This window comes from Selaginella moellendorffii, unplaced genomic scaffold (genome assembly GCF_000143415.4).
Source record: "Selaginella moellendorffii unplaced genomic scaffold, v1.0 SELMOscaffold_0, whole genome shotgun sequence".
Taxonomy (NCBI): domain Eukaryota; kingdom Viridiplantae; phylum Streptophyta; class Lycopodiopsida; order Selaginellales; family Selaginellaceae; genus Selaginella; species Selaginella moellendorffii.
In genome coordinates this window covers 259,752-286,366 of record NW_003314261.1, presented here as the reverse complement: position 1 = coordinate 286,366, position 26,615 = coordinate 259,752, and the positions used below count along the sequence as shown (strand labels likewise).

The 26,615-nt window shown below is 52.6% G+C and overlaps 12 protein-coding genes across 20 annotated transcripts; 3 read left to right on the top strand and 9 right to left on the bottom strand.

Annotated features, from left to right (window-relative positions):
- Nucleotides 1–376: 376 nt before the first annotated feature.
- LOC9656500 (DNA replication ATP-dependent helicase/nuclease DNA2) lies at nucleotides 377–5,918 on the bottom strand. 2 transcript variants are annotated; one of them, XM_024671894.1, is made up of 33 exons: nucleotides 5,537–5,918; nucleotides 5,397–5,489; nucleotides 5,298–5,345; nucleotides 5,058–5,240; nucleotides 4,955–5,008; nucleotides 4,840–4,901; nucleotides 4,656–4,788; nucleotides 4,486–4,596; nucleotides 4,334–4,430; nucleotides 4,197–4,279; nucleotides 4,089–4,154; nucleotides 3,909–4,037; nucleotides 3,796–3,851; nucleotides 3,693–3,750; nucleotides 3,534–3,644; nucleotides 3,431–3,487; nucleotides 3,242–3,379; nucleotides 2,990–3,190; nucleotides 2,869–2,943; nucleotides 2,710–2,822; nucleotides 2,595–2,664; nucleotides 2,443–2,547; nucleotides 2,219–2,386; nucleotides 1,956–2,174; nucleotides 1,832–1,909; nucleotides 1,692–1,784; nucleotides 1,509–1,646; nucleotides 1,416–1,455; nucleotides 1,288–1,361; nucleotides 1,085–1,237; nucleotides 928–1,041; nucleotides 809–880; nucleotides 377–757 (listed from the first exon to the last, which is right to left on the bottom strand). In XM_024671894.1, the coding sequence occupies exons 1-33, from the start codon at nucleotides 5,876–5,878 to the stop codon at nucleotides 698–700; spliced, it is 3,594 nt and encodes a 1,197-aa protein (XP_024527662.1). In that variant the 5' UTR covers nucleotides 5,879–5,918; the 3' UTR covers nucleotides 377–697. The 2 variants fall into 2 exon arrangements, with proteins under 2 accessions (XP_024527662.1, XP_024527668.1); XM_024671900.1 differs by having other exon boundaries at nucleotides 3,534–3,635.
- A 15-nt stretch (nucleotides 5,919–5,933) lies between these two features.
- Nucleotides 5,934–7,168, bottom strand: LOC9633238. The gene is made up of 2 exons (XM_002960011.2): nucleotides 6,880–7,168; nucleotides 5,934–6,809 (listed from the first exon to the last, which is right to left on the bottom strand). The coding sequence occupies exons 1-2, from the start codon at nucleotides 7,160–7,162 to the stop codon at nucleotides 5,998–6,000; spliced, it is 1,095 nt and encodes a 364-aa protein (XP_002960057.1). The 5' UTR covers nucleotides 7,163–7,168; the 3' UTR covers nucleotides 5,934–5,997.
- A 138-nt stretch (nucleotides 7,169–7,306) lies between these two features.
- On the bottom strand, nucleotides 7,307–8,584 carry LOC9656499 (protein COP1 SUPPRESSOR 2). 2 transcript variants are annotated; one of them, XM_024671920.1, is made up of 8 exons: nucleotides 8,496–8,584; nucleotides 8,241–8,441; nucleotides 8,075–8,192; nucleotides 7,956–8,029; nucleotides 7,815–7,895; nucleotides 7,681–7,760; nucleotides 7,436–7,617; nucleotides 7,307–7,376 (listed from the first exon to the last, which is right to left on the bottom strand). In XM_024671920.1, the coding sequence occupies exons 1-7, from the start codon at nucleotides 8,555–8,557 to the stop codon at nucleotides 7,442–7,444; spliced, it is 792 nt and encodes a 263-aa protein (XP_024527688.1). In that variant the 5' UTR covers nucleotides 8,558–8,584; the 3' UTR covers nucleotides 7,307–7,376; nucleotides 7,436–7,441. The 2 variants fall into 2 exon arrangements, with proteins under 2 accessions (XP_024527688.1, XP_002960056.2); XM_002960010.2 differs by having other exon boundaries at nucleotides 7,307–7,617.
- A 77-nt stretch (nucleotides 8,585–8,661) lies between these two features.
- LOC9656514 (SUPPRESSOR OF ABI3-5) lies at nucleotides 8,662–11,890 on the top strand. Of its 4 annotated transcripts, none has more exons than XM_024667914.1 (14): nucleotides 8,662–8,703; nucleotides 8,771–8,863; nucleotides 9,035–9,081; nucleotides 9,133–9,502; nucleotides 9,552–9,626; nucleotides 9,684–9,776; nucleotides 9,837–9,916; nucleotides 9,964–10,102; nucleotides 10,156–10,222; nucleotides 10,279–10,370; nucleotides 10,418–10,486; nucleotides 10,538–10,684; nucleotides 10,737–11,588; nucleotides 11,645–11,890. In XM_024667914.1, the coding sequence occupies exons 2-14, from the start codon at nucleotides 8,777–8,779 to the stop codon at nucleotides 11,810–11,812; spliced, it is 2,286 nt and encodes a 761-aa protein (XP_024523682.1). In that variant the 5' UTR covers nucleotides 8,662–8,703; nucleotides 8,771–8,776; the 3' UTR covers nucleotides 11,813–11,890. The 4 variants fall into 4 exon arrangements, with proteins under 4 accessions (XP_024523682.1, XP_024523729.1, XP_024523816.1 ...); XM_024667961.1 differs by having other exon boundaries at nucleotides 8,746–8,863; XM_024668048.1 differs by having other exon boundaries at nucleotides 8,662–8,863; nucleotides 9,555–9,626.
- On the bottom strand, nucleotides 11,825–13,368 carry LOC9656513 (glucose-6-phosphate/phosphate translocator 1, chloroplastic). The gene is made up of 5 exons (XM_002960009.2): nucleotides 12,827–13,368; nucleotides 12,551–12,776; nucleotides 12,269–12,494; nucleotides 11,995–12,208; nucleotides 11,825–11,932 (listed from the first exon to the last, which is right to left on the bottom strand). Exons 1-5 carry the CDS (start codon nucleotides 13,346–13,348, stop codon nucleotides 11,921–11,923), a joined length of 1,200 nt encoding a protein of 399 aa, XP_002960055.2. The 5' UTR covers nucleotides 13,349–13,368; the 3' UTR covers nucleotides 11,825–11,920.
- Nucleotides 13,369–13,475: 107 nt separating this feature from the next.
- LOC9633237 (transmembrane 9 superfamily member 1) lies at nucleotides 13,476–16,126 on the bottom strand. The gene is made up of 13 exons (XM_002960008.2): nucleotides 15,961–16,126; nucleotides 15,674–15,869; nucleotides 15,511–15,615; nucleotides 15,436–15,453; nucleotides 15,288–15,382; nucleotides 15,080–15,232; nucleotides 14,886–15,020; nucleotides 14,674–14,840; nucleotides 14,517–14,611; nucleotides 14,332–14,462; nucleotides 14,038–14,280; nucleotides 13,705–13,978; nucleotides 13,476–13,634 (listed from the first exon to the last, which is right to left on the bottom strand). The coding sequence occupies exons 1-13, from the start codon at nucleotides 16,039–16,041 to the stop codon at nucleotides 13,567–13,569; spliced, it is 1,761 nt and encodes a 586-aa protein (XP_002960054.1). The 5' UTR covers nucleotides 16,042–16,126; the 3' UTR covers nucleotides 13,476–13,566.
- LOC9656512 (metabotropic glutamate receptor-like protein E) lies at nucleotides 16,120–18,272 on the bottom strand. The gene is made up of 10 exons (XM_024668168.1): nucleotides 18,050–18,272; nucleotides 17,649–17,963; nucleotides 17,547–17,586; nucleotides 17,403–17,483; nucleotides 17,187–17,360; nucleotides 17,064–17,133; nucleotides 16,953–16,994; nucleotides 16,560–16,894; nucleotides 16,414–16,503; nucleotides 16,120–16,361 (listed from the first exon to the last, which is right to left on the bottom strand). Exons 1-10 carry the CDS (start codon nucleotides 18,235–18,237, stop codon nucleotides 16,188–16,190), a joined length of 1,509 nt encoding a protein of 502 aa, XP_024523936.1. The 5' UTR covers nucleotides 18,238–18,272; the 3' UTR covers nucleotides 16,120–16,187.
- A 165-nt stretch (nucleotides 18,273–18,437) lies between these two features.
- Nucleotides 18,438–19,947, top strand: LOC9656511 (ubiquitin recognition factor in ER-associated degradation protein 1). Of its 2 annotated transcripts, none has more exons than XM_024669302.1 (7): nucleotides 18,438–18,542; nucleotides 18,607–18,690; nucleotides 18,764–18,943; nucleotides 19,003–19,133; nucleotides 19,208–19,428; nucleotides 19,490–19,725; nucleotides 19,785–19,947. In XM_024669302.1, exons 1-7 carry the CDS (start codon nucleotides 18,540–18,542, stop codon nucleotides 19,875–19,877), a joined length of 948 nt encoding a protein of 315 aa, XP_024525070.1. In that variant the 5' UTR covers nucleotides 18,438–18,539; the 3' UTR covers nucleotides 19,878–19,947. The 2 variants fall into 2 exon arrangements, with proteins under 2 accessions (XP_024525070.1, XP_024525064.1); XM_024669296.1 differs by having other exon boundaries at nucleotides 19,487–19,725.
- Nucleotides 19,860–21,479, bottom strand: LOC9656510 (glucose-6-phosphate/phosphate translocator 2, chloroplastic). The gene is made up of 5 exons (XM_002960006.2): nucleotides 20,854–21,479; nucleotides 20,564–20,789; nucleotides 20,283–20,508; nucleotides 20,014–20,227; nucleotides 19,860–19,956 (listed from the first exon to the last, which is right to left on the bottom strand). Exons 1-5 carry the CDS (start codon nucleotides 21,346–21,348, stop codon nucleotides 19,945–19,947), a joined length of 1,173 nt encoding a protein of 390 aa, XP_002960052.1. The 5' UTR covers nucleotides 21,349–21,479; the 3' UTR covers nucleotides 19,860–19,944.
- Nucleotides 21,405–24,915, bottom strand: LOC9633236 (histidine protein methyltransferase 1 homolog). Of its 2 annotated transcripts, XM_002960005.2 has the most exons (8): nucleotides 24,768–24,915; nucleotides 24,637–24,705; nucleotides 24,514–24,580; nucleotides 24,351–24,451; nucleotides 24,244–24,288; nucleotides 23,710–24,165; nucleotides 23,539–23,641; nucleotides 23,383–23,486 (listed from the first exon to the last, which is right to left on the bottom strand). In XM_002960005.2, the coding sequence occupies exons 1-8, from the start codon at nucleotides 24,912–24,914 to the stop codon at nucleotides 23,401–23,403; spliced, it is 1,074 nt and encodes a 357-aa protein (XP_002960051.2). In that variant the 5' UTR covers nucleotide 24,915; the 3' UTR covers nucleotides 23,383–23,400. The 2 variants fall into 2 exon arrangements, with proteins under 2 accessions (XP_024525007.1, XP_002960051.2); XM_024669239.1 differs by lacking the exons at nucleotides 23,710–24,165; nucleotides 24,244–24,288; nucleotides 24,351–24,451; ... (1 more) ...; nucleotides 24,637–24,705; nucleotides 24,768–24,915 and having other exon boundaries at nucleotides 21,405–23,486; nucleotides 23,539–23,640.
- A 33-nt stretch (nucleotides 24,916–24,948) lies between these two features.
- Nucleotides 24,949–25,630, top strand: LOC112344463. Its single transcript, XM_024669308.1, has 2 exons — nucleotides 24,949–25,406; nucleotides 25,457–25,630. The coding sequence occupies exons 1-2, from the start codon at nucleotides 24,963–24,965 to the stop codon at nucleotides 25,598–25,600; spliced, it is 588 nt and encodes a 195-aa protein (XP_024525076.1). The 5' UTR covers nucleotides 24,949–24,962; the 3' UTR covers nucleotides 25,601–25,630.
- LOC9656509 (1,4-dihydroxy-2-naphthoyl-CoA thioesterase 1) lies at nucleotides 25,571–26,535 on the bottom strand. Of its 2 annotated transcripts, XM_024669316.1 has the most exons (4): nucleotides 26,426–26,535; nucleotides 26,199–26,354; nucleotides 25,955–26,146; nucleotides 25,571–25,872 (listed from the first exon to the last, which is right to left on the bottom strand). In XM_024669316.1, exons 2-4 carry the CDS (start codon nucleotides 26,325–26,327, stop codon nucleotides 25,684–25,686), a joined length of 510 nt encoding a protein of 169 aa, XP_024525084.1. In that variant the 5' UTR covers nucleotides 26,328–26,354; nucleotides 26,426–26,535; the 3' UTR covers nucleotides 25,571–25,683. The 2 variants fall into 2 exon arrangements, with proteins under 2 accessions (XP_024525084.1, XP_002960050.1); XM_002960004.2 differs by having other exon boundaries at nucleotides 26,199–26,531.
- Nucleotides 26,536–26,615: the final 80 nt, after the last annotated feature.

The window sequence follows — 26,615 nt, the reverse complement described above, 5'->3', positions numbered from 1 at the left end:
GCTCATGTGAAGAAGAACCTGTCGACCCAGTTCGAGATGAAGGCACTTCTGAGATATTTTCTTGGCATGATGGAGCTGATTGGTGACTGTGCACAAGGAATTAACATTCTCTATCAAACTCATCCAGTCAATCGGGAGCTTGTTATATCGCCTACTTGTGGTACCAGGGTGGGCAACTTAGCTTTAGTGACGCTGATTGGGCAAGGATACTCACTTCCAATTTTATTCCAAAAAGTTGGATTCCATGGTACGGGACAAGATATTAAAGCATGTTAGGGTAAAAGACTTAATTTATCCTAGGGTTCACACTGTGGTGCAATGGAACTTTTGAGGTAGTTTGAGGTGGTTGGGTGGTAAAGAACCTCAAGAGGAAGTGTAGCATAATCTAAGAAGTCTAGATTTCTATCTTTTATGAGCCTAATTTCCATATGAGTCTCTAAAGGGAGTATTTGGCTGCCTCTCATGCAGCCAAAGAACGACCGTTTGGCTCAGAGCATTACTTGTAGAGATTGGCCTCCCTCAGCAAGTTCCAATGAGGCTGTGGCGTGACAACCAGCTCACCTTTGACATTCATCATCACTTGATTCTTGAGATGGCATACTGCACTGGAGACATGGTGGCCGATATCTTCTGGCTCGTGATCGTTTTCTTCAGTCTAGGATAATAGGTATGATTACTCCTTTGCCTCATCCTGCTGCTAAATTACAACCTTGTATGGATCTTCAGGAAGCCTAACTAGGCCGCCTTGGTCCTGCACCTGAAAGGAACATACTTAAAGCATCCGTCTCGAGCTCTTAACGAATCTCACCTGCTGAATAAGAAGCCCAAGCAATGGAATTGACGAAAGTGCCTTCATGGAGCCAATCATGATAAGCTTTTTCTGCAGTTGAACATCAGCTGAGTGGATAGATGTAAGTGCCGCTTTACCTTGGCTCTGGTTATTGCAACATTGATTCGATGCCAGTCTGTTAGAAGGGATCCTAAAACTCGATGATCTTCGGATAGCGCAAACGATACTAGAATGCAATCCTTGTCTTTTCCCTGACAAACAGATGTTACGTTTCATGGAACATAGGAAACCAACCTGGTATTTGTCGATAGTATGGACTTCGACGTCCGCGAGGCCTGCACCATTGTCACTTATCCGTTGCCTGATGTAATCTACCTGGCCTTTGTAAGGGCTGATCACCCCCACGGAGCGTGTATCCACACCACCTTTCTTTAAATTATGGAGTATCTGGGAGCGAACTCTGGGTCTCAGAAAAGAATGAGGAAACCGATACTCACATCAATCAATACAGAACACTCGACAGAGTTGTGCTTTGCGTGACCATGATGCCTATCTTGTGAGCTAATATTGTCTGCATTTATCCGAAATCTGTAACCCGACAAAACTAATCAAAGTGAAACATTACCTACGTCCAGGAAAAGTACACTTAGCGCGCAATCTAAAACCTGCAGAGCATACTTTAGTAAAATCGTGTCTTAGGAGTACCAGACTCATTTACCTGTTGAGTCCATGGAGGTAATCCCTTTGAAATATCTACATAAAGCCGAGCGTTGGCGACTTCGGTTGATCCACATCTCAAACGATTGCCATAAATTAAAACATTCGAAAGGTTCATTATGGCTGAGCACATACGATACTGCACAACACGCAACTAATATCCAGCTAACAGCAGAAAATTTACCTGGAATTCAAGAGCCGCAACAGCAAATGGGTGCGCTTCGGAAAGCTTGCGAAAGAGGCTGATAGCCATTCCCTTTTCTCTAGCCTCCGCACTCTGCAATGCATGTGTGATGTCACTACAGCAAAAGACTAATTTAGCACCTGAACAAGAGGAGGGAGCTGATAATGATCACCAACAAGAACGAAGGCTCGTGCATACCGCAGCGGTCCTAAACAAACCTGGATACAGCAGCTTCAGTGATAGTACACTGTCACAAACACTCACAGGTAAAGTAATCTGTCCAGCCTCGTCAACGATGCAGACGTCGAACTTCCGTCTGGAAAATAAAGCGTGCGTTATGCCAAGGCAAGTCGCTCCAACTACTCGAGCTTGACTTATTTTCAAACTCAGCTCGTCGACAGATGTCACGTTTGTCCCTATGGCATGTTGAACAAGCTCGGGATGAATCGTTTCTGGCCTACCCACACGAACGAAGTCTACGCCCTGCAACACCACGTGCTTGAGAAGAACGACAATATTCATCACACCTGGGACTTCAGTTTCAAAAGTATGTTGTCAATAGCAGAGTTCGTGTACGACGCCAACAAAATAGACAAGCCTCTTAAGAGCAGAGCCCGTACCGCATAGACGATTGTTGAGGTCTTTCCTGTGCCAGGCATTCCCAGTATTAGACAGTAGTCTCTGGCTGAGATTATCTGCACGAAACATTCCCGTGAGTACACTTGGGGTGAACATATAAAACCAAGCTTACCTTCCCGATAGCACTGCGCTGGTCTTTGTTCAGATTTGTTAGTGTATTAACATAAGTTGAAGCAGGGTCTTGGCTAACTCTTAAAAAATTGTCGAACACCGGTGCCTGGTCGAGAACATCCACACAGAACATCTAAAATCGTAAATGCTTACCTCAAGATCGACAATAAGTTCGCGGGAACGCCTAGCCCCATCTCTCACAAAAAGTTGTAACACATTATATCTTCGAAGGACAAGTTAGAGCAACAAAATTTTCCAGATGGCTTACCTCATAACAGCAAAAGAGGAACTACTATCATCCCTATCTAGTCGCCACACTTCATGAAATATTCTGTTTGCCTTGGTAGTTCCAGGCAACCTTAGCGCACGAGATACGGAGACCTGGAAACAATGTAAGTCATAATCAGAGAAGACAAGCAAGCGTTACCATAACGCAGTCAGGGTTGACACTTCTGACAATACCTCCGGCAAGTGCGAAAAAACCACTTTCCGTGCTCAACAACTGCGGAAAACATCATAAAGGGAAAAAGAACAACCAAAGCACATACCACGTAATCTCCTAATGTGAATATTTGTTCCTGGTTACCCTTTTGTAGATTACTCGATGATGCTGCCTTTTGAAAACGATAAATAACGCTTCCAGGCCTTTCCTTGTCATCATTGAAGGATGTTATGACCATTGACGAAAGACATCGATTACGTTCTTCCCGCTGACCACCGTAAGTTCTCCATATTTCGCTTTGAGAGGACTGAGATAACAAGCAGAATTGAGACCAAAGAAAACGCCATAACGTACTTACAAAATGCAATTGAGCTTCCAAATCAATCAAATGTTCCCAATGCTGAAGAAATTTCCCATGCTTGTGATTTAGGTGGGCAGTGAATGCATCAAAAACTTCCCCGAGCCCACTGGACTCTCCCGTTCCACCGTCTTGCAACTGAAGCTCATTGTCAGGGTCTCGAAAACATCGACATTTGTGAGCACACACCTTATGGTACATAGTGCACACGTCAAGGAGCGGGCATCCACGGCACATGTGCGAGCTCTGCATAGAATCGGTTACTTTTTGGTGGAAGAAAGAAACATCTAACCTGCAACATTGGCGGTAAAGCCTGAGTTGACAAAGCACGAAGCAGATGAGATGCATGCTCGTTCCGCCGCATCAAAAGACCTGTAACGTCCGCACGTTGAGCCTGAATGCCCTGCTTTGAACTTGATCAGATTAGACACTACATGAATCCTCGAAATACCAGAGTCTGTTTGGTATGCAGGTAATACAGCATTCCTTGATTCACGTCTTGGGAATACCTGCAAGAAACTATAAAAGAGTATTTTTAAAGAAAAGCAACGCACCTGTCGGACATCAAAAGCGTGTATAAAATAACCTGGGCACGATGCTCTACTCCAGCCTGTCAAAATTGTTCAAGCTTTACGCTTCAAAGCCGAATTCTAGTGTTTATATTAACCTGACCAGTTGTTGCTCTCCCCGTTTTGAACTCAAGGGGCATGTGTTCCTCGTCGACTCTTACCGATGCATCGATCATTCCTTTGAGCCCGTACTTCGGCGACAAGATCATCTCCTCAATATCTACAACCTGAAAAGAGTGAAAGCGTGATTCATACATCTTAAAGTTTTGGTGCAGTACCTCTGTAATGGCGACACGGCGTTCACCAGTCCCCATACCAAAGTCAATATTAGCTTCAGATGATTCCTGAAGGGAAGATGAGTCAAAGCACAGCTGGACTCAGGTTACCTTGGGGTTTCTGTAGGTTTGCAACCAGTCCAATAGTGGAGGAATGGCGTCAACAAGCTTGATGAGCGCTTCCTTTTCATTCCCTGCACAATTGATGAATAGAAACCTCCAAAAATAAAATATAACCAGAATTTTACCTGCTAGAGCATACAAACCATCTATATGATCCAAAACAATCCTTTTGGCTTGAACTTGCAAATCGTCATGCGATGGTTTTTCAGCAGTTAACGCTTTCTGCCAAACAGAAGAACAGGATGAAAATGAGATCACAAAATCAACACTGTTACACCTGAAAGAGACGATGAAGCATTGTCCCTAGCAATGCAGCCATAGAACTATCGAACGACTTGAGCCTCTCGTTCAAGACAGCTCTTCTGGAACAACTGAAACTTGATCCTACCTGAATATACGCATAAAAGAAAAACATCCACGTAGAAAGATAAAAAAGAAAAAACATACCCGTGATCCAGAAACAAGCACATCTGGGTGAAGTACAAGCAAATTAGCTTTGTGGTCAACTATGCACTTGTTGTCAGCCCCGAAGTCTCCGATTATGTTTACAGTATCACCAGGTCGTATGACACTAGAACTCCTGCACAACGATAACGTGAGCTCTTTAAAATGCAGCAGCTTACAAGCCTACCATTCATCACGAAGGTGAACTAGTTTCTCAACCGCATTTTTCTCATCGAACAGCCGCAAAACCTGGCAGCACGGTGACGTTTATAAGTTTTTTTCGTAGAAAGAAGTTCAGATACCTTTTGAGGATAGCAACCAGGACCATGTTCCTTTTGATACTCGGATTCTGTTACCTGAAAAAGAAAAGAATGAAATACGTCTACAAGCAAACTTGTAGCCTACTTCAAGAACTAGATAATAAATATCCGGCTTAGTGTCCTCCGCGATCCGAGAAACGTTAGTGTGCTGTTCATCGTCATTCTTTGGAATGTGACTTGCCGGTTGGACCACACAAGGCTCACTTCCAGGAGCTTTCTTGTCATCAGAAATTACAAGCTCAACCTGATCGAGTAGATCAAGCAGCACCTAAAAGAAACACACCAGAAACTTTAAGGGAAAGAGAAAGAAAGCTTCATGTGATACCTTGCGCTTTCCTTGCCGTTTAGATCCATGTTTTATAACAGAGCGCGCCTGGATATGACTAATCGGGAAACGGCTGCTGACAAAAGAGAAACCACGTACCTTGCATTGTGGAGCTGGGGACGGGACTCTCAACAGCTGTTGTTTGCTCGTTGGCTGTGTGATTGGTACATTTTCCTTGTTCGGATCATTCAGCTGGTAGAAATTCCATTAGACGCTCCCTCAAAGAATATAGCTTTTACCTTGAGACGAGGCGAGGTGATGCTTATACCCACATTCTTTCCTGATTGACAGGGGCGCAAAGCAAGCTTCAAGCCCTGCCATCGCTCGGCAGTGGGGGAGGCTTCCCAGACGATTTCGTCGCTTCCATCATCAGACCCCTGCGGCGACGCCGAAACCTCCGAAGGCGGCAGCTTGACACGTTTCCTATGACCATTGTCGACATGCTCCTGCTTGACCGGAAGCGCGATCTCTTGCGGCTGCGAGGAGGGCGATGCTTGGCGCTGGAAGAAATGCTGGATGCCGAACCTCGCTGGCTGCGCTGCCGCTGATGCCTTGGGCGGACGCTTGCCCTTCCTCGGCATGGTTGCCGCATAAACCCTAGCTAGGGATTTGGCCAGTGGCGGGAAACATTTTAAACAGAGGAAAGGAGAAACGCTCCGTTATGTTAAAAAGACACTCGAACCAAACAAGAAGCTCTCTTTTATCTGCGGCACATCATTCCACCGCTGCCACTGTTGCTGCTACATTGAGTCGCCACTTCCATTCCCAATCCCATGTCGGTGATGGTGCTACTAGCGGCGGCCTGGGCCTGGGCCTGGGCCTGGAACACGCACGACTTGCAATCCGCGCTGATCAAAGAGCTAACTTGGAACCTGTCCTCCCCGCCCATGATCGGCATGGGCACGCCCACCTTGACCGGGTTGTGAAACTCTGGCCGATAAGTCTGCCCCAGCACTCCATCCACAGCGCTCGACAGGTTGAAAAACTTGAACTGGATGTCGAGGTGAGCGAAGCAATCGTCCCGGGTGAGCTCGTACTTGTGGATCTTGTTGTCTCTCTCCGTGATGGGCACCACGGTGATGGAAGCCGACAGCAGCCCCTCCACCGCAAGCTCCACGCTGTTGGTCTCCGCGATTCGCTCCACTCTCACGTCTCCACTGTCCGAAGTCCACACCGAGTTGGCTCCCGCCGGAACCACGACTGGCTCGCCCTTGTACGTGAACACCAGCTGGTCCACCTCGTCGTCCCACACGCCAACTTTCTTGGCTCCCACCGTCAAGCTCCTGCTATCCTCGCCAAACATGACCCCCAGAGCTTGTACCCAGGTGAAGTCTCGGCTTCGTCCCTGGACGCGCTTGCCTATGAAGTGCGCGTTGATTTGCATGCTGCTGTCCGAGACGATGGCGAAATCCTTGTCCGACATGCCGTGGAAGTAGAACATGACTCCGTCTCCTCCCACGAAGCGGGGGTCGTAGCAGACGGAGCCATAGCCTCGACAGTTGGGCTTCCGGCCTGTAAAAACAAAGCTAGCCGTGAGAAGCAGAAACATTTGCAAAGAGAATAAGAGGAAAGCACAACTCACGCTTGCACGTAGCCTCGCACTTAGGCGAGCAATCGATGAAGCACGACTGCTTCCCCTGGACGGTGCTCTTCCGGTCGGGGCATTGCCACGGGCACTGGAGCACCATCAACCGGCACTTCCTGTTCCTGCCAATGCACTGAGCACGCTCCGGCCCTCTCCTGTACAGGCGGCTGAGAAGGATGTAGTCCGTCGGCTGGTCCGGATAGCTGTAAGTAGCAGCCGCGGCTGCAACCATCATGAGCACCAAGCTCGACACTAGCACCTGCGCTGCTGCTGCTGCCATTGCTTCCTAAAGTCGATCCTTGCTTGAGGAACTGATGCGGAGTTTGCCACTCTTATAGCCCACTGAGAAGACTTCCGCAATGTTCATGTGCCGCGTCGTCCAGCACGATGGCATGTTTTCGACATGGCATCACGAGACATGGTGTTTAAAGTCAACCACGACAGAGTTTTGCATTCAAGTACATGAACCTTGCCTGGCGCACCCTTCCATCAAGCTGGAAGAATCCGAGTGTTACATAAATTTACACAGAGATAGCGAAAGGTATGCCACTACCTTGCGCTACCGCCGCATGAGGCGGCTCCTTTCTCGCTTTCGAAAGCGTTCCAGCATGATCTCATCCGTCGCTGCCTGCCTCCTGGTGCGACCTTCGGGTGCACCATCGGGACCACTAGTTGCTTGCGTATTGTCTTGAGAAGAAACAGCAGCGTCCTTGTCCTTGTACAGCTCGGGATGATCTGCAAAGTGCGCACATACGCGGGCATGAGCTTTTAGTGCAGCCTAGCCACGAACTGTAGTACCTCTCCGCAGCCTTTCCGCATACTCACGACCACGTTGGAAGTAATCGGCGCTGTAACTGGCAGGAATACTGGACTGGGGCCTGGAGTGGAACACACCGATAGCTACATGTGTATTTACTGGAGTAAACACGCACCTTGTTCTGCCAACCAGGGGGCGCTTATCTTGAAGCTGCTTCTTTGCTGCCTCGGTTTCCTCTATATTCCTCAGCTTGTATCTGCAAGCTGACCAGGTTGAGTTGCCCGGAGCAAAACGCAGCAACTCTTGCCATACTTACTCGAGAGGGAGCTGCACCTCCGCTATACCGGTCGTCCATTGCGTGGAGCTTTCTTCAGAGTTCCTCTTTCGCACCTACACTCGTCCAGTTACGTGCGTCCAAAGAAGCAAAAGCGTTACCTTGAGGTGGTCAGGAATAACGTATAAGTCGTCCTCGGCAGGCTTGTCCGCGTCCACTGTGCCTCCAGACTCTTGCCTCCCTCTCTTCTTTGCAAGCTCCTGCTCCACATATTTGAGCCTGCGTCGCGTTTAGCTACGCATGAAGACCACGGCGAGAGGGACTTACATGTTGGGGTCTTCCACATTGACAGCGGTCTCCTGGGCGAAGGTGTCCTGGAGCACAAGCTCCTCCTTCTCGCCCTCCACTTCCACCTTGTCCGAGCTCTTGACCCTGTCCAACCCCGGCGACGCAGCCACCGGATTGGCCATCACGCCACACCGCCGCCCCCGCTGCTTTTGCAGAAGCTTCACCTCCTCCAAAGCGAGCCTGTGAGGGATGGAAATGTGAGCCAGCGCCCATGGCCAGCGATTCGATGCTTACCGGCGCTCCTCCTCGTCATCCTCCTCGTCCGACGCCACACGCTTCCGGAACGTCTTCCCCATTTGCAGGTAGCCCTAGATGCGATTGAATCTTCCTTCCTCTTTGATCGATAAGGGTGGATTAGTAAGATACCTTTCTTGAAAAGAGATTTTAGGGCTGGCTGGGCTGGGCTGGGTAGGGCAGGGCAGGCGAAGAGGAGGCGCTGGAGGTGAGAGGCGTGCTTTGTATTGATGCGATAACCTAGAGCTAGAGCACGGCGAGCTCCGCGGGTGCAGGCTAGCATGGAAGCGAGTGGGCGTTTTGAGCAGCAGCAGCACTACCAGCACCACCATCACCATCATCGTCGATCGGGATGGGATAATAGCAGCGTATGCCTCCCTACAGTCTCACACTGGCTTTGTGTGTTAGTAGTGTCCCACTCCCACGGACAGTGGAAGAATGTGTCCTCGATTCCTCATTAAACAGGAAGCAGGCTGGGACAACAACGTCCAATTTCGCAACCAAGTGCTGACTCCCCTTTTATTCTTTTGGATGCACAGGCTCACGATCAGGGCTATGACGAGGCGAACGATCCAGAGCCTCCTGGGTATGTTTCTCATCTCTTCCCTCTTCCAATGTCTCATGCTCTTGTTGGCAGAGGGAGTGAGGGGGAGTCGCGCCATCGCCGCCATTCCAGGCGCCACCACCTGGACGACTCTAGGGGGGACTACAGCTCCTACAGGAGGCAGGATAGCTGCTGGGAGCATGATAAGTTCGACGACTCCGACTACAGGCATAGGAGCAGCAGGGACTTTGGTGACGAACGTCGGCGGTCGCACGACTATGATGATCTCGACAGGGAGAGAGGCAGGAGAAAGGACAAGGATAGAGGAGGCGGTGGAGGAGGAGGTCGACACGGTGGTAGAGATAGGACCACAGATGTCTACACGCCTGATGGATCGCGCTCCCCGTACACGTCGTGGCAAGAGGAGAGCAGGCCCGTGCAAGAGGAGCAACAGCCTTCCGTGGTAACTCTTTCGTTCTCGGACAACGTTGGTCGTTCTAACTCGTCTTCAGCAGGTGCCCACGGGAACAATTGTTGTCAAAGGCCTCTCCCAGAAGACAGTGGAAGATGATCTGTATAGGGCACTGGTATTTTGCCGCAGCAACTGGACCTTGGTTTTTGGATGCTAAACCGGTATGCTGCAGGAAAGATGGGGTCCGCTCAGGCATGTTCGTGTTATAAAAGAAAAGGTATCAGGAGTGTCGCGGGGCTTTGCTTTTGTCGATTTACCGTCTGTGGTAAGTGGTCCTTGTCTCTCCGGGTGTTTGTTTTCTTAATCAAGGACAACAACTTTGCAGGACGCTGCCGAAAAGTTGATGGCATCTATTGGGACTGACGGGATAACTGTCAATGGACGGCGGCTTTTTCTGGAATACAGGTAAGGCTGTCGTCTCTTTTCAGTCTGTACTGACCAAAGAGAATCAGTAGTAGACCATCGGGAGGGGCTTTTCCAGACTACAGATTTTCCGGTCAGGCTAGCAAGCCGTTAGTTGCCGTTCCATCTGACTGGATCTGCGCACTCTGCGGTTACCTCAACTTTGCTAGGCGTGTAGTCTGTCTGCAGGTACGTATGCGTGGCTTAGAGTTAGATGAGTGCTTACTTTTGGCTCGCTACAGTGCAACGAAGCCCGCGGTGAAGAAGCCACTGATCTTTCAACTTCAGGGTATAGGGGACCTGAGCCAGGTGAGTTGTGCTCACCCACGCTCTCTCTTTTCTAACGCTGTGCTAAGCTGGAGCAGCTCCTTCACATGTTCTTGCCGTCCGTGGGCTTGACGACAATGTTGACGAGGAGATTTTGCACTACGAGTTTTCTAAACATGCTCCCATCAAGGTGAACTTTAGTCGTTAAGTTTTTCATCGCTTACCGCTGGGTTGCAGGATTTGCGGCTGATTCGTGACAAGTTTACGCACGTCTCTCGGGGTTATGCATTCATACACTTCCACTCGGTAAGTTGCCAAACAGTCCTGTTTGACCTGTTTCTGATGGATCAGCGGCAGGTCGAGGACGCGGTGAAAGCGCTCGAGGCCAGCAACGGCACCGCGATCGATAAGAATGGTCAGATTCTGCGGGTTGCATTTGCAAAGAGTCCCTATGGCCTGCACGGTGGGCCGCTTCTGACTGCTGCTGCATCGTGTGCCCAGCAGGTGCCTTGCTCTGTGTGTTGCGTTTCATCCGGCACTAACTTGGTCGTTGTAGTACGATGCCAGCGGCTGGGAGCCCAAGGAGTACGACGCCAGGTCAGAGTTGGAAGAGGGTGACAAGAGCTCCGGCTTTGTGTGGGATGAAGCCTCGGGCTACTATTATGATGCCGCAACCAAGTTCTACTACGACGCCAACAGGAACCTTTACTACGATGGAACTCATGGCGTCTGGTACACCTTCAACCAGGAGCTTCAGCAGTATCAAGCATATACTGCAGCGTCAGCTGAGGAAGCAGAGCCTCCGAAACCCGTTGAAGACGTATCTGCAAGTGAAACCAAGGATAGAGCGAGCAGCAGGAAACAGTACGCTGCCAGTGCAGTCATATCGGCCCCGGCAGTTGTGCGTAGTGATGCTGCCGCCGACAAGGTGGCGATGTCAGATGCCGCGGCGTCAAGTGCAGCCAAGGACAAGCTCAAGGAAGTCCGTCTTACGTCCAAGAACTCGGGCAAGAAGAAACTGAACAGCACGTTCAACCTTTGGAAGCAGCGAATGAACGAGGCAGCCACGGAGGGCGAGGAGGCTGTCCGGAGAGAGCAAACATCCGGAGCGGACGAGAGCGAGGCCGTGTTGAGAGCTGAAGCTACTAGCGGGCCAAGGGTGGGATCCAAGCGGAGATTTACGGAAACTACGCCTCAGTACAGGGACCGGGCGGCGGAGAGGAGAAGCCTCTACGGGCTTAGCGTGCCGGGAGATCCCCTGGAGGAAATGGCCAGTGCGGGCGGTGCTCCGGTGCAAAGCTCGGGAGGCTCGGCAGAGAGTTACGAGGCGGTCACGGTGGACAAGGCTCTGGACGAGAGCAACGTTGGCAACAGAATGCTCCGGAGCATGGGCTGGCAAGAGGGATCGGTAAGTGTTGTGAGTAGTCTCTTGTGCTTTTGTTTCTAATGCGCTCCTTGGGACAGGGGCTTGGAAAGGAAGGGACTGGGATCGTAGAGCCCGTGCAAGCACACGTTGGAACTGAACGGGCTGGTCTTGGCAGCCAAAGGAGCCGGTTTGAAGTCCAGCCTGGTGATTCCTACAGAGCTATCATCCAGAAGAAGTCTTTCGCTCGCTTCCACGATATGCTTTGAGGGATCCACTTAAGAGAGAATAACATATATGATTGAACCGAACAGTGTTTATATATTATATACGGAAAATTGGTGCCACTTATTTGTATGAAAGGAAGCTATGGTGGCTCAGTGCTTTGCCTGCGGCACAACAAGAACAAAAACAAGAGATGGTTATGGTGATGTGTAGTAGTAGGCATTACCTGTGAGTAGAGGAACGTCCCAAGAATGGCGATGGCGGCTCCGACGCCATTGATGAGTTGAACAGGCGTGCGGAAGATGATTATAGACGAGACAATGACGCTGACTCTCTTCATCGTGTTCCCAATGCTGAAGGTGAGGGGCGAGATCTCATCCAGGGACATGTATGACACCTGATTGTAGAGGTGGTAGAAGACGCTCTGGGCCACAACCCACCTGCGAGTCATTTGCAAACGGAGAGTCAGGGTCACGCAGAGAGGAGGAGGCAAAGCATACCAGATGAAGTGCGGCCCGACGTTGTGCACGGCGTTCTGCCACCCCGACACCCACAGCTGAGGCCCCTCCATGGCGATGGCGAAGGGCGTGAGGAGCAGCAGCGACATAATGCTGAGGCAAGCGTAGTAGTTTAGGCCTCCGACTGCCTTGCCAGCCTTCATTCCCTTCTTGGAGAAGATGTTTCTAAACACGAACGCAACGTTGGAGATCATCGCCCCCATGAAGCCTGGCCCGAGACGAGAAGCAGTCAGTAACAACAGTGTGTTGGACCACGTAAGTTACCCGTCATGTTGAAGTTGAGCTCCGTGAGTGCGGCAAGGCCGCAGCCACCGATGATGGGCACAAGCGAGAGGTAGACGGAGAGGGGGAAGGTCTCTCCCAGGAAGAGACGCTGGATCACAACACTGAAGGCTGGCTCCGCGCTCTTGATGATGTGAGTGAAGGAGACGGCAACCTTGGACATGCTCACCGTGGCGGCAACGTGACCAATGGTATGAGCCAGCGCAACCTGTTCGTGGTTTTAGCGGAAAGTCAAGAGCTCGCAGGTGGAGGACTTACCGGTAGGAGCGCCTTCCAAAAGGCGAGGTCCGTGTCGGGAGGGGCGACGAGGCCGGTGGCCCAGGACGCGAGCATGAGCGCAGAGCCAGCGGCCAGGGAGAGCGTGGAGGTGAGCCACGGGTAGGGGTAGGCATTGAGCACCTTCTTGTTGTAGATGTTGAAGACGACGTTGAGCGCCCACCACGTCACGAAGTAGATCCCGATCTTGAGCCGGTTGAGCTGGGGAGGAGCCTTGGCAGCCGGCTCGTGATCAGCATCAGCTTCGTACGCCTCGGCTCGCACGATCCGCTTGCTCCGTGCCTGCTGCGATGGCTGCTGCTGGATCGCTCCTTCCCATCCCAGGAAGAGCTTGCTACTGCTGCTACTAGTCCTAGTTCCACCACTCACTGGAAGCGCGGCTGCGAGCGGAGGGAGCCTCAACGCAGTAGCAGCAGCGGATCTGGTGCTCCCGACGCCGCCCCACCTGGTGCTACACGGAGATCCAGCGCCGATCTTGGCGGCACAAGCTAGAGAGGCCTGCATCCTCGCTAGCTAGCAAATACAAAGCCCTGATTCTCTTTGGTTTAGGGCTTTGGCCACTCCAAATGCGACTCCGTTGACTACACTAAACATAAGATTCCAAATGGCTGGGTGAAGTTGGTTGACTCCGTTGACTAAACTAGACACGTCTTTGCCGGATGATAGTTACGTACTAGGACACAAACAACTGTCAGCAACAAATGGATGTGGGAAATGGTGATTTAGTCGCACTTAATGTTCCTATAGATCCTCCGAACAAACACGCTCGAGCCCAAGTAGCCCACCGCACCTGCGCATCAAAACCATCAAAGTCATCAATCCATCCGACCAAGAAAACAATCGGAGTGTATGGTACTCACCACAGAGGCTCCCCAGTCCAACGCAGAGCATCAGAGTGTAGCCGAAGTAGAAACTCGTTTGGAAAAACCCGGACATCTTGGTCTTCATGAAGTAGTAGTAAACCGAGTAGAGGTACACGTACGCGGCCGTGGATGCAGCTGAGAAGAAGGACGTCCATTGCCAGTGGTAGTTCTCCGCATTTAGCAGGAAGTACGTGCCCACGATGGTCACACAGACCGTGACAATGAGGAGGATCAGAAACACGAGCAGCATGAAACCATAGACGTAGTAGACCTGCCATGCACCACGGACTCAGATCAGCAGACTGAAAAAACTGGGCTCGACCGGGTTACCTTGTAGTTCCAAAAGGACGTGAACACGAAATACATCTCTATGAAGATGCTCCCGAATGGGAGTAAGCCTCCCATAAGCGCCACGATGGATGGCTTGAGATACCATTTCTTCTCCGGTATCGGACGAGGGATGGTCTTCACCCTGCAGGGGTTATCAGGCGTCCCGTTCCAGTTTCGCCCCACAACAGTCCCAAGAAGAGCCAGGGGAAATGAAATGAATGCCCAGATGACAAAAACAACGACCTGTAAAATAAAAGTTCAGGAGAGAAAAGAAAAATCATCTCTGCAACGTACCATGGTACCGAAGGGAATGGCGGCCAACGAGCGATAGAAAATTGCGACAAAGTTGAGAACAAAACCGATGCCAAAGCAGATGAAAGGAAACAACGAGGCCGTTAGCAGCATGGACTTGATCCAGTGCTTGCCTGCTCCAAAGCGTGTAAGGGATTGTTAGCACCACAGGTAGAAGCATTACCTACCATCGTTTCGCGAGTAAAACCCGCCACTAACATAACCGGAGATGAATGACGTAAGAGCGTAGCATACAATGAAGGTTGTCACTATTGCTCCCCGCCTGCATCAACAAAGGGCGAGGCGAGCGATGAGCACCTCGGCCGCAGCGTGACAGATACTTACCCAACATAAAGCATCCCGACGATGGCCAGCAAGATCACCAGAAAGACTAGCGCAGCCAGTTGAGCACCGGTACCAACAAGCGAAGACAGCAAAACAAGATAGCGTGGCGGTCTGAAGACATCACCGTGGACAAGCTTCCATCCAGACTCTTCACTCACGTCCCTTTCCTGGAAAAGTTCTTTCAGCCACTGCAATGCGCAACATAAACGTACCAGAGTCTCGAGATCATCTTCCTCGCGGGCATACTTCGCATAGTCATTTTTCAGCGTTCTCATGAGTATCATAGACACCAGGCCAGTCAGAAATATGACCATCATGAACGAGTTGAAGAGCGAAAACCAGTGAATCTGCACGAAGATACCACAAGCAGGAGTTTAAACTTGTACAAAGACAGACGACAACAAACCTGATGCTCAAAGAATGGATAGTCCAGGTAGGCATCAAATCTCTTGTGGAAACTCGTGTTTGTCTCGATCCATTTCACGGAGTATGTAAACTCCAGGGATTTGCCAGGCGAAAGTGGCTGCAGACCATCTTGCGTAAGGTTGACTTGGATGATCTACATAGCGGAAAACATAATCAGCATCACAGAGAGAGGAAAAGAGAGTAAGCACCTGGTTTTTGTTGTACTTGATAACGAGGTGCTTGTGAGTGTAAATGGCTACATTCTGCTCCTCCGCCTTGCCGTGGTGGTACTCACCAACAAATCCTGCGGGGACTATGAATCTACTGGACGCAAAAGAGAAATGGAGAAAGACGTACCCCACAGCGGCAAGTCGTCTGGTTGGAAAAAAGGCGCCGGTTAGAGAGTTTTCAAAGAAAGGAAGAATGGCTTACCCATAAAGAACTCGAACCAGTATGTTTCCTCGATGGCCGCTCTGAATTCCATGGCTTTTCTCTGATTCAGATCCAGCTTGCATATCGTAACCTTGTCAACAGACTCTGCAACACGATGTGCGCTGTGAGTGCCTGCGCCGGCAGAGCGAAGGCATTGACTTACTCTTGAACTTGATGTCGATCTGGCTGTCGATGAGCTCGTTCCCTTCCAGCACCGCTCCCAATCCCCCCCACTTGTGTGCGGGATTGGCATTTCCGGGCTGGCAGAAGGGCAGGCTGTAGTAGTTGTAAGTCTCCTGGGGATTGTTGTAGGGGCCGACCTTGTTCACCCACAGCACAACAGCGTCGCCAATGTCGTACTGCCCAAGCAAGCAAGCACGCACCGCCACAGCACGCGTGAGTCCCCCGATCCGGCAAAGCGAGAAAGAGAAATGGGCAAGAAATCTTCACCTTGTGATCGTATTCGGAAGCTAGGGCGAGCTGCAGCAGGCACGCCAGCAGCAGCCACGCCGGCAGGGAATGCATCCTCATCGCTCCCACCACTGGCAGCCCTAGACGCGGACTGCGCTCCCCCGGGCCCCTACAACTCCGATCTGGAGCTCCGTGCCCTAATCGAGAACACTTTTATTTTTAACTCAAGATCCATTTGCATTTTTCGGTACACGATCTAAGCCTAGTCAGTGCTGCATCCGGAAGAATGTGAGTGGCGAATTGTGACGTAGCTTGTGGTAGCACACGAGCGACACCGAGACGACGATGAAGGCTGTGCACAAGACTAGAATGGCCGCCACCAGCGCCGCGTTCACTTTGCTGTTCTTGCGGCCTTTGTCCTCGCCACCAACGTAGTACACCTGGGAGCGAGTACAAGGTTTTCACTCCATATCGATCGAGGGGTACACATACCTCGGCAGCGCTGCTGTTGGCTGGAAACGTGCCCGGCCTTGTCACCGGCTGCAAGCTTGACAAGCGCCCGTTCACAATCCTTCCTTTCAACTGCACAAAACCACAAGAGAAGCAATCAGGCAAACTCTAGTAGAGCTCCTCCATGCCTGCCAGGTGCTGCCAGCGTAGGAGACGAGCTCGTAGACTGTCGCAGACGACGTGACAAGCCTGGAGCCAGTATCGGGATCGAATTCAACGCTCCCGGTGCATCCCTTGTGCGCTCTCCCTGATCTCAGCGCCGCCAGCACACTGCTGGCGTTTACCGCTGCAATGCCTTGTGCGGATGCTTGATTCGCAGCCTCGAACAGAGACGTGACCGCGTCGATCAAGTAAGGCACGTACGAGGTGCTCCGGTTCGATGCAAAGCCTGGATACTCTTGCTGACGCTCGCTCCAGTGCTCGTAAAACTTCTGGCACACTAGCTCGTCCGACGGGTCACCACCTGCAAAACGCATTCAATGAATTCATGCTTGGCAAAAGCTATGGCGCTGACTGCATACCATATGGTGCAATGCCAATCTCTCCTTCCAGCCGACCACTCCCTTTGAGCAGGGATTCTCGATTAGATTCAATCTACAGTTGGTGTACGTACAGTCAGAGTATATTAGTACCTTCTTGTGTTATATCCACTGCGGTGACGCCATCGCTGCCCAAATACCACCAAGGATAAGACGCCTTGCCCTGCTCTGGCTTGTGTAATTGGCATCGGAAACCATAATTATACAGAAACGCACCAGCTTAAGCACCAGCTCCCACATTTGCGTGGCTACCGATGGTTGGAGTGCCAAGACGAGGAAGGTGTAAGGCTCAATCGCGTTGAACATGCCGTCGATTTGCCTCGAGTTCAAGGTGGCGTTCACTCCCATCTCCAGCAGCTCCATCCTGAAGACGTTTCCGTCGCACAGAGACTGTGCATGCAAGAATATAAATTGCAATCACTCGTTACTTACGCGTATTTGTTGGGCCAGGGGCAAGCTGTATGCGTCGTTGGTGTAGACGATCGTGACGTTTGTCGCTTGCAACTGGTTCACCTGTTTGCCACCCACCATTTATTACATGGAGTGCGTATCACCATATGCATGCATGATTGTTACCATTGCGGCGATGGAGGAGGCTTGATGGTCGTCACTGTACCTGTAGGTGAAGATCCACGCACAATCGTGAATGGGTGTCACACTGGGTTCTGAAGTGCTTACACTGTTCTGAAAAGGTTTGGATATAGGTCCCTGTTGGAGAGGCGAGCAGCTGTGGCCGCAAATGAGACGAGCGGGATCTGATGCTCTTGCAACACCTTGGCTGCTGCAGCGGCTGCTTGGCTGCAGGCGGGGCCGACGACCCCAAGCAGCGCGCCCGGCCCCCCTTTGCTCCGCGATTCCTCAACCAGCCGTGCCGCCGCGTTCTGGGCCGATGTCCAGTCGCACCCACACCGCTCCCAAACGCCCTCCAATCTCAGTGCGGAATCCCTGGCCTCGCTGTTGAGGACCTGCACTGCGACTTGGAACGCGGATTGCCTATTGGTTTCAGATGGGCGGAGTGAGGAGGACTGTGATTACATCTACCTCTGTATATATCATCTAAGTTAAAGGCGGATACCGACCATTCGAGCGAGAGAGATTCCGGAATTGCCCAGTCCGGCTCCGACGACAGGAAGCCAATGTGAAGGGTCTTCGCGCTGCTCCCTCCGGAGAAGGCTGCGGCAGCCATGGCCATGAGCAGCAAGAGGAAGGCTTGGGGCCGCATTCTCTTGAAATCTTGCGATGATCGCTCGCAAGCGGGCCGGGGCATTCGAATGAAGTACCATGTCGAGATCACCACATGATATTATATATCAATCTTTTACTCTGACACAGCAGATTAAACTCGGAGACAACAGTTGCTTGCAAGCAAAGTTGGTCCAACCGGGGGACGAAGAAAAAAAAACCATGTGCAGTGGGTGTGTGTGTGTGTGTCGAGAGACAGGGAATTCCCAAATTTCCAGATCCAGCGGCTGGTGGAGCTGCCACGTGAACGCGATTTAAAGCCACATCATTCCAGCGGATTAGGGCAAGGCTTAGGGTTTTCGCGCGGAGCAACAGAGATCCACAGCCATGGTGAGCGCGGCGGCTTCTTTGCTAGCAACACCAAGCTGAAAACCAGTGCTTTGTGATGCCGCAGTACTTCGGGGGATATGGCATCAATTTCTCGGCCTTGCCGTTTGAGCAGAATTATCGCTGCTATTCCGCCTCCTTCATCGACAAGGTAAGAGACTCTTCTCTCTCTCTCTCTCTCTCTCGCTCCACCCGGTTTTGCGACGTGCGCTTCTCCTTGCCAGCCTCATCTGGAGAACGGCGACAAAGTGATCATGCCTCCGTCCGCCCTGGACCGCCTGGCGTCGTTACGGATCGACTATCCCATGCTCTTTGAGGTGCACAATCCCGCCACGTCGCGGACATCACACTGCGGAGTTCTCGAGTTCGTGGCCGACGAAGGAATCATCATCATGCCTTACTGGGTGAGTGTAGCTAGACCAGCATCGTTTTCACCCCAAGTGGCTGACACGGCGCTTCCTAGATGATGCAAAACCTCTTGCTTCAAGAGGGCGACCTTGTGAGAGTGAAAAGCGCGACGCTCCCCAAGGGCAGCTATGTCAAGTTGCAGCCTCACACCAAGGACTTTCTTGACATTTCCAACCCCAAGGCTGTGTAAGTGAGGTGCCACCAGCCTTGTACTTACTCTGCTAACAGCTCTCCAAATTCCGTTTTTTCTTGCTTTGCAGATTAGAAACCACGCTGAGGAATTTCTCGTGCCTCACTGTGGGTGACAACATCATGGTGGCGTACAACAACAAGAAGTACTACATTGATATTGTGGAAGCCAAGCCTGCACCAGCAATCTCAATCATCGAAACGGACTGCGAGGTTGACTTTGCTCCGCCACTCGACTACAAAGAGCCAGAGAGGGCGGCGCCACCACAGCAGCCGCCTGCGGCCGCCACAGGTGACAAATCTGTCCATGCCTTTACCGTCTAGACAACTAGTGTGTGTGATTCGTGCAGCAGCTGACGGAGAAGCTGAGGCGGCCGAGGAGCCCAAGTTTAACGCGTTTACGGGTGTTGGAAGGAGACTAGATGGGAAGGCACCAAAGGCGTGGCCTGTGCCTTCCACACAAGAGGCTCCGGCTGTTTCCGCACCAAAGCCTAAGGTAGTTCCTCCTGCTCCGGATCCCGCACAAAGACCGCATGGAAAGCTTGTGTTTGGGCCAGCAACGGCAAATGCTGCTGACGCAACTCCAAAGGTAGAGACCACACTCGTTGTTGTTACATCCCTGGTGTGTAATCTATCTCTTTGTGACAGCCACCCGAGAAGCCCAGTGAGGAGAAAGAAGAAGCTCCCAAGGAAGCAAAGTTTCAAGCCTTTACTGGCAGGAAGTACTCTTTGAAAGGTTGAGGTTTTATAGACATGTAAATTGCGCCTGTGTACATAATTGACACTTTGAATAAGCATACATGTTTGATCACTGCTTTGCCTGCGAGTAAGCAAAAAGGTGTCACGACTTGAGTTAAATAGCTAGCGTATGCTGTACCTGCGAGTAGAAAAACGTTCCCAGCACGGCAATGGCAGCTCCTACGGCATTGATGGGCTGGATCGGTGTCCGGAAGATGATTATGGAGGATACAATGACCGAGACTCGCTTCATGGTGTTCCCAATGCTGAATGTGAGAGGAGATATTTCATCCAAGGACATGTATGAGACTTGGTTGTAGAGGTGATAGAACACGCTCTGGGCCATGACCCACCTGCATTAGTGAGACGAGTTGAGATGCGTCACCGCTCGCTGCCTAATATACGTACCAGAAGAGTTGAGGACCAACGTTTTGGACGGCAACATTCCACCCAGAGATCCACTGCTGTGGTGGCTCCACTACGAGTGCAAACGGCGTGAGGAGGACCAGCGACATGATGCTGAGGCAGGCGTAGTAGTTTAGGCCTCCGACTGCCTTGCCAGCCTTCATTCCTTTCTTGGAGAAGATGTTCCTAAACACGAAGGCAATGTTGGACACCATCGCCCCCACAAATCCTGAAAGAAAGACGTGAAACTCGGATCGGCTCAATCACTAAGCTCATATGCGTACCAGTCATGTTGAAGTTGAGCTCTGTGAGAGCCGCAAGACCGCAGCCACCTACGATCGGTATCAGCGAGAGGTAGACGGGGAGGGAGAAGTGCTCTCCCAGAAAAAGGCGTTGGATCACCACGCTAAATGCCGGTTCCGAGCTCTTGATAATGTGCGTGAAGGAGACAGCCACCTTGGACATGCTCACCGTCGCTGCTACGTGACCAATGGTATGGGCCAAAGCTACCTGTACAGGAGCACACAATAGAGATTGTTATTTCTCGTTTAGCTAAGCATGAGCGAGAGCTTACCGGGAAGAGCGATTTCCAGAATTCCACATCTGTGTCGGGTGGAGCGACGAGTCCTGTTGCCCATGACAGAAACATGAGCGTGGAGCCAGTGAGCAAGGAAAGCGTGGACGTGAGCCATGGGAAGGGGTAAGCGTTCAAGACTTTCTTGTTGTAGATGTTGAATACAACGTTGAGGGACCACCATGTCACGAAGTAGATCCCAATCTTGAGCCTGTTCATGGGAGCCGCTGGCTCGGCGCTACTTGGCGGCGCCGTCTCGCCTTGGTTGGCTTCATACGTCTCTGCCTTGAATGATGCCCGGGGCTGCTGCCTACTAATCACTCCGCCGATGAGCAGTGGCTCAAGCTTGAGCTTGTTGGTGGACGAGAACTGAGCTGTTGCTGCTGCTGCTCTTGGCCTACAATAGCGAAGGCCCGACTTGGCAGCAAGGCACGGCCTGCAGATCGAATCCATCCTGCTCGAAATCATCACGGTCGATGGCATGCTGCTAGCCATTCGAGCACCCTCTCGTTGCCACTAAAAGTCTAGCTGCGCATCGACTACTACTACTGTTACCACCTCAATTGCATTGCGCATTTGTGATCCTCCAGCACGCGCAAGCCCTGGATAGAGCAGCGCCGCTCCCTCCTCTACCTCTCCACAAGCGCTGGCGATAATGAATGACCCATGTACGTCCTACGTGGCCGAAGATGCCCCCTGGCATATTCCCACCGTTGAAACCAATGCCCCAGCTTGCGGCATGCTCCGGGTGTTGGCCAGCAGCACGTAGCCCGCACAGTCGTTGGGCTCCAACGCAAACACGCGGCTGGCCGCAAGCTTGGAGCCGCTGCTGCTGTTCATGAGCAGGCACCTCCACTCCTGGGCAGTGGGCACAAACGGCATCGCCGCCACCAGATCGCGGGCCGCCTCCGCATGGCCAGCACGGCTCAGCACGTCCACCATGCAGCCGTAGTGCTTTTGTGTGGCATGCAGCAGCTGCAAGTCGCTGGCCATGGATCTGAACAAGTGCAGCCCGGTGGCGAGTTGGCCAAGGCGGCTGCACGCCAGCAGCGCGCACACGAGGGTGACTTCGTCGGGCATCTCCACCAGCAGCATGCCGTGGAGCACCTCCAGCGCCTCACTCGCACTGCCGGCGGTACCGCGCTGCGCATACGCCGCCAGCACCGCATTCCACGACACGACGGCTCGCTCTGGCATGCGCCCGAACACTTGCCTGGCTTGCACCGTGCGCCCCGCCGCCGCATAAGCCGATAGGAGTATGTTCCACGAGAAGAGGTCCCTCTCCTGCATCGAATCGAACATGAGCTGGGCTTGCTCCAGCTCCCCGCAGCTCGCATAGGCCGACAGCATGCTGTTGCAAGAGACGAGGTCACACTGCTCAAGCTCCTGCAGCACGCTGAACATCCGCTTGGCCTGCCCGACGTGTCCGTGCTGTCCGTAGCAGCACAGCATGACATTCCAGGAGACGAGGTTGTGCTCCGGCATGCTGTCAAACACGAGCTTTGCCTCCTCCATGCCACCACCGTGTTGGGCGTAAGCGGTGAGCATGGCATTCCAAGAGATGACATCCCTCTCCTTTCCTATGGCATCAAACACACGCCGAGCCTCGACAAGGTGCCCGTTCTGACCATACGCCGTAACCATCGCGTTCATGGTCACCACGTTCCACTCAGGCATCTCATGCAAGAACAGTTGCTTGGCCCGATCCATGCTACCACTGTCCGCTTCCAGGGACAGGCGTGTGTTCCAAGAGCACAGGTTCTTTTCAGGCATGGAGGCGAACAGGGCCACTGCGTCGCTCACACGCCCGTTTTGAGCATTCGCCGCCAGCATTGCGTTCCAGCACACTAGCTCCCATTCCGGCATTGCATCAAACACGGCTTTGGCCTGCTCAACGACTGCGTTTTGTGCATAGGCCACCAGCATCGCCGTCCAGCACACCAAGTCCCTCTCGGGCATCCCATCAAACATTCGCTTGGCCTTGTACAGATGCCGCCTTTGAGCATACGCTGACAGCATAGACGTCCACGACACGAGGTTCCTCTCCGGCATCGCGTCAAAGATACGCTTGGCGCAATCGAGCCTCCCATTTGCTACAAAGGCCGCCAGCATCGCTGCCCAGGAGACGAGGTCCCTCTGGCGCATGCTGCAAAACACTTGCCATGCTTCGCCCAGCATCCCCTCCCGGCCGTAAGCATCCAGGATGCTTGTCCAGGACACGAGGTCGTGCTCGGGCATGGCTTCAAACACCTGGCGCGCCTGACGCGTATGCCCACTTCGGGCATACGCGGACAGCATGAGCACCCAGGAGAAGAGATTCCTGGCCCGGGGCGCGATCCCATCGAACACGGCACGCGCACGCTCCACGCTCCCGCAGTTGGCATACATGTGAAGCAGCATGTTGGACATTTGCACGTCGGCATGGAGAAGGTGCTGGACCTGGGAATGAATGCTCTCCGCCACTGACAAACTCCGGCACGACTTCATCGCATGGATGTAGCCTCTCCGGTCCAAGCCCAAGCCGCCACAAGCATTCATCCTTGTTTCTTATTGCTTGAAGAAGAATTTCCATATCTCTCTTACATTCGACGAGCCATCCGCAAACTCGGCAACGAGATGAGCTCCCAGGACACCTGGGTCACGAAACCGAGTGTTATTCTTTCTGTTAGCAAACGAGATACAAACCTTGCTCCTCGACCATATGCTTAAATAGTCGAGTTCCACCGCCCACGCCGAAGTAGTGCTTCTTGCCGGCAACATATGCCACTCCATAATATGGCCGCAGGCACTGAGCAAGCAAAGCCAGATTTTTTTCCTTGTGTAAAGAAAGACGGTGCGGTGCGGTGCGGTGCATACCTTAGCCATCAAAGCATAGAGCTTGGGAAACGAAGACACCGAGTATATGGTCTCCGACATGAGAACAACGTCGTAGCCGCCCTCGTCCACGCTCTCTTCCCTCCTGCTGTCACAAGCCCGGCTTCCGGACCGCTTTCTACTCTTGCTGAGCTCCGTTTGGCTCTCACTCCGAATCATCTCCGGCTCCGAGGCATCCGTGACCGCACTGCTACCGTCGGTGGTGTCTCGATCGTCCGCACTTGATTTGACCGTGGAGAGCAGGCAGCCAACGTTGTCCCAGTCTCCAGCAAAGTACTGGACTTCGGGAGCAATCACCGTTGACCTGGTGGGCGTGAGCGCATCAGTGGACTGGGACAGCCGAGCACGAGCGTAATCGAGGTTGGCATGCACGTTTGGGATCGTCAAGCACTTCAACACCTCGGCGTTGAAATCTTGAAAGTGGACAACAGAAGCGCCCTGCCACCAAAACACGAGCAAAGTTCACCACCGGTTGCTTCAAATGACGAGCTAGACCCGAGCTAGACCCGAGCTGACCTTGATGCACGCCAAGATTCCCGGAAGACCATGGCCACACCCGACCTGAGACAAAGCCAATTTTCCTTACTCTAGAACAGGCAGGCAGTAGACAATATCGTACGTACTTCCAGAACGCGCTTGCCCCGGAATGAGAGTTGCCCGTCTTGAATCTCGCGCCTCAAAGTGTCCACGAGATCGATGGCGCATTCCCACAGCTTAAAGCCACCTTCAGGAGGAGTGATGAATGAGAAAAGAAAAATGGGCCACTTGACACACACACACACACACCTTCGTATTTCCCAGGCACGAGGTCCGAGTTGGAGATGCCAAGTATTTCAGACGCATTGATTCGGCCCTGTGTTTGCATGGCGCGCTGGCTGAGATCACAACGAGGAACAAAGGGGGACTGACCCTGAGAAGCGTGAAGCCGCCATGGAGAGGCACCGAGTCGAACTTGATCTGTTTGGGGCAGCCCGCGCACTGCAAAGGAGCCCGTGGCGATGAGAATGCCACTCCGCATATGAGAATGTAGAACCTGTTACCTCGTTAGCGGGCACTTGGAGTGGCGCGGGGAGAGGAGGAGCAGCAGCAGCATCACCAGCAGCATCACCAGCAGCGGCGTCGTCGTCGGAGCTGGGCTGGAGGATGCAATGGTTGGACAGGCACGACAGGATAGCCGGTGGCTTCATCTTGCTCCCAAAAGCCCTAGTTTCCCGGGCTAGGGTTTATGCCCGTTCATGATCATGTGTTCTTCTGCCGCGACGCGCGCGGGAGGGGACGATGATCCGCGGCGGCATGTCGTTGTTGTGGAGGGCCTGGCCCCCGCCGTGAGCGCCGCTGCGGTGGAGGCGGCGCTGCGGCAGTTTGGAGACGTCCGGGCGGTAGAGCTTGTCAAGAACCCCGTTGATCCCAAGCAGCAGCTGGGGATTGGGCGCGCACTGGTGACCATGGGCAGCGCGGCCGATGCCGACAACGTGGTGACGCACCTGCACAAGTTCCTGGTGATGATCGCTGGCACGCCCAGGCCCGTGACCGCCGTGCATGGCAGCGGGCATTTCAGCTGTAAGCAGCAGCCGAGGCGTGGCAGGGAGACGCAGATGAGGGTGGTGAGATCGCCGGAGCTTGCGCAGCTCAAGCGGCTGCATGACAAGCACAAGCGGGAGATGGACACTCTTTGCAAGGTCTGGAATCTCTTGGTTCTTGTTTGATGGTCTCAGGAGAAAGCCAGCAGCTTCACGCAGAGGCGGAGGAGGCACTGGCTGAGGCGCAGGGCAAGCAGATGAGCAGCTACTTCAAGATGTTGCACAGCCTGGAGAGTGAGGATGCAAGCGTGGCCAAGCTCAAATCCATGTACCACGTCCAAGACGACGTTTAGCCCCTGGAGGTAACTATAAGCGTTTTCGTTCGTCATTGTTGTCGTCACTATCGACATTCTATGCCTAGTTGGGCATAGCTTCTTCACAGCTTGGCTCTGGCCGCCACAACGTCCTTGAAGTGAGCCCCTTTGGAAGCGTTTGGGAGACCGACCACAAGCGTCACTCTGGAAACCGCAATGACTGAGGAATTGGTGGAGGAAGGATCAGAAGAAGAATCCGAAGGAGAAGAAGAAGAAGAAGCCGGTGGCGCCCATAGTTTTACCTCCCAGACCTGGGCATAGTGTTATACAGAACAGATGATGATGATGATCACGCAGGCAAAGAAAGGAAAATTTGGTTGGTTTGTGTCACACCTGTATCCGGCGTCCGACGAGAAGGGGTAGTGCGTCGACGGTCACCCGGTGGCCCAGGGGTACCGCCCGCAGGTGGTTGATGTTGAGCTCGATTCCCGCGACGCGCTCCCACTTGGAAGCAATCTGGGCACCCATGCTCGCCACGGCCTCGGCAATGAAGGCCGAGACGCCGCCGTGCAGCACGCCAAACGGCTGATCAACAACGCTCTGCCTGCGTGAGTATGGATTCACGACGGTGGCTCACCTGGCACGAGTTGCGGGAGACGACGAAGGTGCCGTGGACGCCCTCGGGTGTCGCGGACGTGAGCTTGAACCCAATGTAGTCGAGCACGGCGAGGCCCGATATGTGCTGGTCCGACGACGATTCCTCCATAGCTGTAACGATCCACTACCAACGAGTCTAGCCCCAAATTTGACAAAATTGCCACATGATGTGGATAAAGGCAATTCCACTATTTAAATTCTACCTACCCTTGGTTCCATTCCATCATCTTCCAGAAGACAAGACCTCTCTTATCATAGTTGCTTGCAAAGGTAAGGAACTTGATGCGCCCTATAGCTAGCTTTGCATTTTCATGACGAGGGCTTTGTTGCTCCAACACGGTGTCGACGTGTCCACCCGCCGACTGACACGTGGACAGCTAACGGGTGCCTACAAAAG